At 54.4% G+C, this 7,096-nt stretch overlaps 3 protein-coding genes across 3 annotated transcripts; 1 reads left to right on the forward strand and 2 right to left on the reverse strand.

The window, feature by feature from the left end:
* Positions 1-1,498: 1,498 nt before the first annotated feature.
* GUITHDRAFT_153580 (hypothetical protein) lies at positions 1,499-2,281 on the reverse strand (the record flags this gene model as incomplete). The annotated part of the gene is made up of 2 exons (XM_005829229.1): positions 1,499-1,726; positions 2,262-2,281. The coding sequence occupies 2 exons, from the start codon at positions 2,279-2,281 to the stop codon at positions 1,540-1,542; spliced, it is 207 nt and encodes a 68-aa protein (XP_005829286.1). The 3' UTR covers positions 1,499-1,539.
* Positions 2,282-2,427: 146 nt separating this feature from the next.
* On the forward strand, positions 2,428-3,405 carry GUITHDRAFT_153581 (hypothetical protein; the record flags this gene model as incomplete). Its single annotated transcript, XM_005829230.1, has 3 exons — positions 2,428-2,524; positions 2,608-3,070; positions 3,115-3,405. Coding segments are annotated over 3 exons (815 nt in total), but the record flags the coding sequence as incomplete, so codon positions are not given.
* A 222-nt stretch (positions 3,406-3,627) lies between these two features.
* Positions 3,628-4,656, reverse strand: GUITHDRAFT_74051 (hypothetical protein; the record flags this gene model as incomplete). The annotated part of the gene is made up of 3 exons (XM_005829231.1): positions 3,628-3,840; positions 4,012-4,268; positions 4,440-4,656. The coding sequence occupies 3 exons, from the start codon at positions 4,654-4,656 to the stop codon at positions 3,628-3,630; spliced, it is 687 nt and encodes a 228-aa protein (XP_005829288.1).
* Between the last annotated feature and the right edge of the window lie 2,440 nt (positions 4,657-7,096).

The following is a 7,096-nucleotide window of genomic DNA, read 5'->3' on the forward strand; positions in this document are numbered from 1 at the left end:
CCTCCTCGTCTTCCAACCTCTCTGGCAGCAAGGCATCCAACCCAGCGCTGGGCCATTCTACGAGGGTGACTCCCTTCGGGATGACTTGGTCGAGGCCGAGGAAAGAAATGTCCTTGGACTGCCCCAGCCTGTCCTAGCAAGTCAGCGCAGGCGCCGCAGGGGAGCAGGGAGCCTGTAGAGGTCAAGGTGATTGACGGTGAAGCTCTTGCAAGGGTACTGGAGATGGAGGAGGAAGGAGGGAGAGGCCACAGTCAGCGTCTCGTCCTCTGAAAGGTCTCGTATGAAGGCTCGAGCGAAGGTCGTCTTGCCGCATCCCACGTCTCCTCGCAGGAGGACGACGTCTCCGGCCTCCACGCTCTGAGACAGGATCCTGCAGGAGGGATGAGAGGAGGGGAGAGAGTAGAGAGAGAGGGTAAGGGAAAGAAGGGGAGAGGAGAAGAGGAGCAGACGAGCAAGAGCATGTAGTACACCTTGCAAGTCTCTCCGTGTTCTCAAGTCCGTTTAATCTTCCATGTATCGTCCTGACGTCCTGCATGCTCCCCGAGCCAGCGCCGTCGGCAGCTGAGCATGTTGTCCTGAAACTCCCTCCCCGCAATGGGGCGATGGACAGGCGCGCAAGTCTGTGAAAAGCTGCCGCGTCCTCACGATGAGTCCTCCTCCTTCCTCCCGCTCAGCATCTCTCACCTAGCACATGGCGCTGGTGCGGTAGGCTCCTGGCAAGAGCTGGAGCAAGGCTCCTCCTTTCCGCCCGGCCTGCATGGCAGCCTCCATGCAGACCCGCGCTCCTCGTCGGACTCTGAGCATGTGCGCCGAGCCTGCGGTCAAGGCGGGGGCACTCGATGCAAGAGAAGGCCATGGCCATGTCTGACCATGGATGGGCAGCGGCTAAGAAGGAGATCAAAGAAAGCCGTGCCATGCTGCTCTGAACCATGTCCACCTGCACAGGCTTCAGGGACATGCTGAGGTCATGCGAGCAGGGGCACGAGAACGAGGAAGGGAGAACTAAGGTGGGGAGTGAGGGAGAGAGAGGAAGGAAGCACAAGTAGCTCTTAGGAAGTAGCCAGCTGTTCCCTCCCACCTCGGCCCCCGCCCTCTCTTCCCCTCCTCCAGTGCCAACTCCCCCCACACACAACTTCACCTTCCTTTCCTATCGCTCTCCTCTCTCCCTCTCTTCTCCTTTAGGCCTCGTTCTGCTTCCCACCAGCCTGTCGCTCCGCATCGTTTCCTGCCATGAGCTCTCCCTCCCCTCCTCCCTGCGCCCCCCGGATCCTTCTACCCAATAAAAACCTCTGATGATGCTGAGGACGCATCGATACCAGGAACGAGTGGGGACATGGGGGGGGGAGAAAATGAGAAACAGTGGGAGGAACAAGGAGAGGGAGGGGGAGGAAGAGCAAGGAAGGAGGAGAGGGAGGCAGGGGAGGAGCAGGTTTCCTCCTCTTGCTCCTTCTATCCGCTGTCGGCCATGGGGCCTTGGAGGGCCGGGGGGGCCACAAGATCAAAGAGGATGAGATTCATTGAGAAACTACATAGCAACATCTACAAGAAAGCGACAGGCCCCTTCCACTGAGCGTAGCATCCATAGTCGGCGCAGGTGACGTTGTTATGCCAGGCCCAATTGCCCTCCTTCTTGATGAGGTTCTTGTCGCCGGCGAGGGCCTGGGACTTGGAGAACCACTTGTTGTTGCTCAGCTGGTCCTTGGAGTTGCCTTCGGTGCTGTACCAGCTGCACCACGAGCGTGAGGAGCGAGAAGAATCATAGCGAAGATGGAGATAACTCGGTGAAGAACACAAGGTTCGGCAAACAGAGGAGGCAAACAGCAGGGGGGAGGAGCAGGCAGGAAGGGGCTCGGACAGGAAAACATCAGCAGCATGTGCATCGTCATCCGATATGGACAGCAATGAGTGAATGAATGAACGAAAGTCATCGAGCACTGCGTCGATGCAGGGAAAAGTGCGTGCAGCAAACCGCGTTGGCGGAGTAGTGCAATGGGACAACACAATCCGAGAAAGCATCATCATGATTTGGAACACCTCTTGATAATGAAACACAATCACCCATCTCACTCATAACAACAGCAGGTGAAGCTTTTTTCAGCAAGAAAATGCCTCCTCCTACTCCTACTTCAGGAAACATGGAACACAAGAAACACGGCCTGCATTCAGGCGTGCAGAGGAGAGAATCGTTAAGACATGCATCTAAAAACAAGCTGCATCGCGTCTTCACATGCCATGCCCCCCATCGCCGCGCGCGCACTCACTTGCTGTCCTTGAAGTGCATGTACATGGTGCCGTCTGTCTCTTCGCCTGCCGTCTTCACCGCTAAGCCTCATCCTGTTAAATTAGCTCACTTCTTTGTTAAATAAGACACATAATCCTTAAAAGCCAATCTGAGGCGGGCTGTGCATCTTGTCGAAAAGCCAGGAGGAATGCGCTCTTCGCAGCGAGCATGGGCGTGGGCGATGGCGGGGCTTGGCTTGTGCATGGCGGTCTTGATGGTAGTGAGTCGAGCAACATCAAGACGGTGAGCTCATGTTGTTGCCTCTGCTGCTCATGCTGCCTGCAAGCGCCTGTCTTGCGTACAACTGCACTGAAGTTTGAGTACAGGTCAAGCGATGAAATGGTCGGCGTCGGGATGAGCTATCCCAACGATCATGCGGCATACTTCGTTCAGCCTGCATACTTGAGACCCAGGAACCACATCCTGATGGACTTTAGACGCTCTAACTCTCGCAAGAGTGTCCTGCCATACTTCGCACGCTCAAACGTTGGACAGACATTAGCTGAAACTCGGATGGCTTTGCCACTTGCAACCCAGAGCTACGAGAGTTTTTTCCATCCTGTAGCTCCAAGTGATCTTGGACACATGCTGGAACAGGAGCAGGCAGCGTCCACCAACGAAGAGCACGCTGAAGAGCATCGTTGCTATGGCCTTGTGCACGCTTGTGTCAACTGGATGGCGCTGAATGCAAAAAAGATGAGGGTGATTGTGTATGAAGGCGGATCTTGGTGCACAGATGACGAGCTCGCGAGTCAAGCTTGCTACAATGAGCCAAAAACCATCTCCGAGGTGAGGAAATTTCTGCAGTGCCTTTCCTTGACTGTGAATGCCAGGACCATGTGTACGATATCCCAGCGAATGGAGAGACGTTCCCAGATGGCATGTGGAGCACGATGTTGAAGACCTGCCCGTTCCTGTCTGGGTGCTCGAAACCTGAGTCTTTCTCTGACACCGAGTCGAATGGGGAGATGAAGCAGGCCATGAGCGCTGTGCTCGAGTTCCATCGAGCACGACAGGGTATGCTCAGGCAGGTTGACTCCTGTTGTATCGATAGGCAGCAAGCGAAGCTTGCATCTTTGAAACGATAGTAATTCATGTTGCAATCTATAAAAAAAGAATACATCTACCCCGCCCCGCTCATCTAGCGTAGGACAAACTCATCGTTGGTAATGGGATCTCTGGGTCTGCCAGGTCAGATTCTTCTGAGGAGCTCGGGTGCAGATGGAAAGAGAACTTCCCCTCCCGACTTCGCCCAAGCTCCATCTGATCTAGCTCCCATTCATGAATCGCCCCATCCTCGTCTGCAGACCATATCCGCACCCCGTTGTGATCTTCGTGCCCTGCCCTCAACACATCAGCACCTCCCCATCCCGCGGCACATACAAGCTACCTGTAAGAGCGTAGATGGTTCTCCTGTGCCCCTTACATGTCATGATGCAGAAGCTTGTTCCTGGCTTCCACAGCCTCACCAGAGAATCGGCAGACGCGGATACCAGCACTCCATGGGACCGAGCCATCCACAGCGCATTGACCGGGGTCTGGCGGCTGTAAGATGTATTCTCTGTCTCCCCTACCCTCGAGTCCCGATGCCCTACGAACTCAAGCGTCATGTTCCAATTACTCATGTCCCACGTCTGGATGATCCCGTCCATCGTGCTGACCACCAGCAAGTTCCCCAGACTTGCCAAGCCGTAAGCAGGGAAGTATTCGAAGTCGTCTGTTTCAAGGACTGTCAAACACTTGAGGTTTTCCAGCGACCAAACCCTGATCGTGCCATCGTTAGATCCACTCACAATGTAAGAATAAGGCTCTTCTGTCTCCAACAGCGCGTAGATTGCGTCAGTGTGGCCTTCGAGGACCCCCAGCGATTGATCTGTGTTTGCATCCCACATTCTGATCATTCCGTCGCAATCTCCTGAGAAGAGCACACTTGAAGAATCTGCGCTTTGTTTCAGCAACAGTGTATCTATCGATCCATGGTGCATGTCTTCGAGCTTGCAACCCTTGTCTTCAGCACACCCGACGAAAGAAACCCGTGTTCTTGAGCGAGTGTGCCATTTCTCCAAAGAGCTGGCAATGGTCCCCATCCATATGAAGTTCTGGTTCACTGCTAGGCTGGAGACGCAAGGTCTCAGAACCATGCATGAATCGCTCTGACTTGGCTCTAACTTGCCCACACACTCCCCGCTCCTCACGTCCCACAGTCGCACGTAGTGGTCCAGTCCACCGCTGTACAGGATTCCACCATGGTACGCCAGCGCCAAGACTGTGTTGTTGTGCCCTAGGAAGGACCTTGAAGGCCCAAGAACTTCTCCCTCTCCTTCCCCTCCTCGCAGCCGCAGCGACCTGGCTGTCAGGCAGAGGGTCAGCGCCATCCGTATGCCCTTGACTCCCAGCATTGGACGCATTTTCGGGTGCCCACAGATCGAGTCCGCCTCAGCATCTTCCATGTTCCCCGGGCGCGGGCCCGCCGAGGCAGGTGGTGTAACGTATACGTTACGGGCGAGAACATTTTAAAAAATTTCGATTCGAACAGGCGTGTAAACAAGTAGCTGCGCATCCGCCATGGGGGCGAAGATGGACAAGGCGGGAGGGGCGATGGAATGGGAGGAAGGGAGTGAGGAGGAGGACGGAGCGACAGTGAGGGAAGATCCGTCAGAGGAAGAAGATGGCGGGGAAAACCAACATGAACAGGACGACGAGTTCATCGTGGGGAAGGAGGAAGGCAGCATCGAGGACGGGAAGGGATCTGTGATGCGTGATGGAGAGGAAGGTGAAGAGAACTCTGAGGATTATGAGGAGAAGTGTGATGAGCAGGCTGAAGAGAAAGATGATTCTCTGGAAAGTGAGCACAATCGTAAAGCTCAAATCGAGGAGGACAGCGATGGAGAAAATGGAGAATCTCAAGACATTTCCAACGATAACAGCGGTAGAGATCATGATGGTAATGAGAAGGGAGTCGATGAAGAGGAAGAGAAGGCCTCCTTCGTGGAGAATCAAAATGTTCTTAGCAAGGACATGTCGGAAAGTGAGCGGCGAGTCGAAAGTAATGCGTCAGCTTCTGATTGCAACGTGGACGGGGTCGAATCAGAGGAGGATTGCAGCACTGAAGCCAACAAGACAGAAGGATGGGAGGCCTTGGAGAGAGAGCAGCATGATAGCTATGGCGGTGAAGGAAGAGATGAAAGCATGGATGCTTCCAGTGATACAAGCGTGTTCATCCCGAGAACTGTCGAGAAGAAGCAGAGGAGGGCGGTCTTCAGTGATGATGAGTCGGAGCAGGAGCAGGAGCAGGAGCAGGAGCAGGAGCAGGAGCAGGAGCAGGAGCAGGAGCAGGAGCAGGAGCAGGAGCAGGAGCAGGAGCAGGAGCAGGAGCAGATGGTTGATAAGAGTGAAGACTGTGAGGGCTACGAGGACGATCAACAGAAGTCTGAGGACACCCAGGCGAGGGATCTGGGCAGGCAGTTCGAACTCCTGATCATTGGAGGTGAGTGTGCATGGAAGGGATGTGATGTGTGGTTGACTTGTGGTGCAGAGATGAACACAAGAGAAGACAGGACAGAGTTGGAAGAGAACAACACAAGAGGAGACAGGAGAGAGTTGGAAGAGAACAACACACGAGTTGATATGAAAGAGCTGGAAGAGAAATTCAGAAGATTCTCAAAGATGTTGAGGTGGGAGACGAGAGATTTCAAGTACTCGAATGAGGGAGCTCGGCCTCAAACGGTCTTGATCGTGGACGAAGAAGAAGTGAAGGAGGATGTGGAGAGGGAGGAGGATCAAGATGCGAGCATGGAGATAGTGAGGAAATCAACGGCGAAGAAGAAGTTTGCCTTCGATCTTTGCAGCTCGGACGAATCGTCGAGCTCGGAAGAGACAGGTGATGGGGGTGCTGGAGACTTTCTCTTCGGACTTACACAGTGGAACAGATGCGAAGACGGTGGTGAAGGAAGAGGTGGAAGTGAAAGTGAGAGGACAGAGTGATTTTGCGCTGCAATGTTGTAAATATGGCAGCAGGCTACACCAAGGAGGAGGATTTTCGTGGAGAGCGACGATGAAAGCGAGGAGGTAGAGGAGAAGGTAGAGGACGGGAGGTTCTAACAAGTAAGTAGAGTGAGGAGCATGACGGCAAGTGCCATGGTGTCAAGGAGGTGAGGAGATGCAGTGGGAGGAGGAGGAAGTGAGTACGTGTGGCAGAAGGAGCGGAGAAGACAACTTGACGGCGAATCTGTAACTTCACAGAAGTGAATTGCTCCTTCTCTCACTGTCGTTCCTTGAGCAGGAGGAGGAGGAGGAGGATCAGGAGCAAGACAGGGAGAGCTTGGAGGACTTCATCGTAGATGATGAATCTGCGTCCTCTTCCGGAGACGATGATGACGATGAAGACGACGACGAATTCTTGGGGGACATTGAAAATCATAATCCTCTCCAGCCCAAGGCCGACAAGAGGGACAAGCTCTTCACCCCTAAAGTGAAGAAGGCTGGATGGAGGTACAGCAGTCTTCGCTTCTCCTTCCTCCTTCTACATTCCTCCACCCCCACCAACACTACCTCCTCCTCCTCCTCCTCCTCCTCCTCCTCCTCCTCCTCCTCCTCCTCCTCCTCCTCCTCCTCCTCCTCCTCCTCCTCCTCGTTCCTTCTCCCATGTGATCAAAGTCCGCTCATTGGCACATTTCCTTCTGGTGACCGCAGTGAGTTCACTCCTTCTCGCGTCGCCTCCAAGACTCCCACGCAGAGGATTCAGCGAGACGAGCAAACTCAAGGGCTGTATGAGGTTCTTGTTGCTTCCTCCCTCCCTCCCTCCCTCCCTCCCTA

This window comes from Guillardia theta (assembly GCF_000315625.1).
Source record: "Guillardia theta CCMP2712 unplaced genomic scaffold GUITHscaffold_53, whole genome shotgun sequence".
NCBI classification, from domain to species: domain Eukaryota; class Cryptophyceae; order Pyrenomonadales; family Geminigeraceae; genus Guillardia; species Guillardia theta.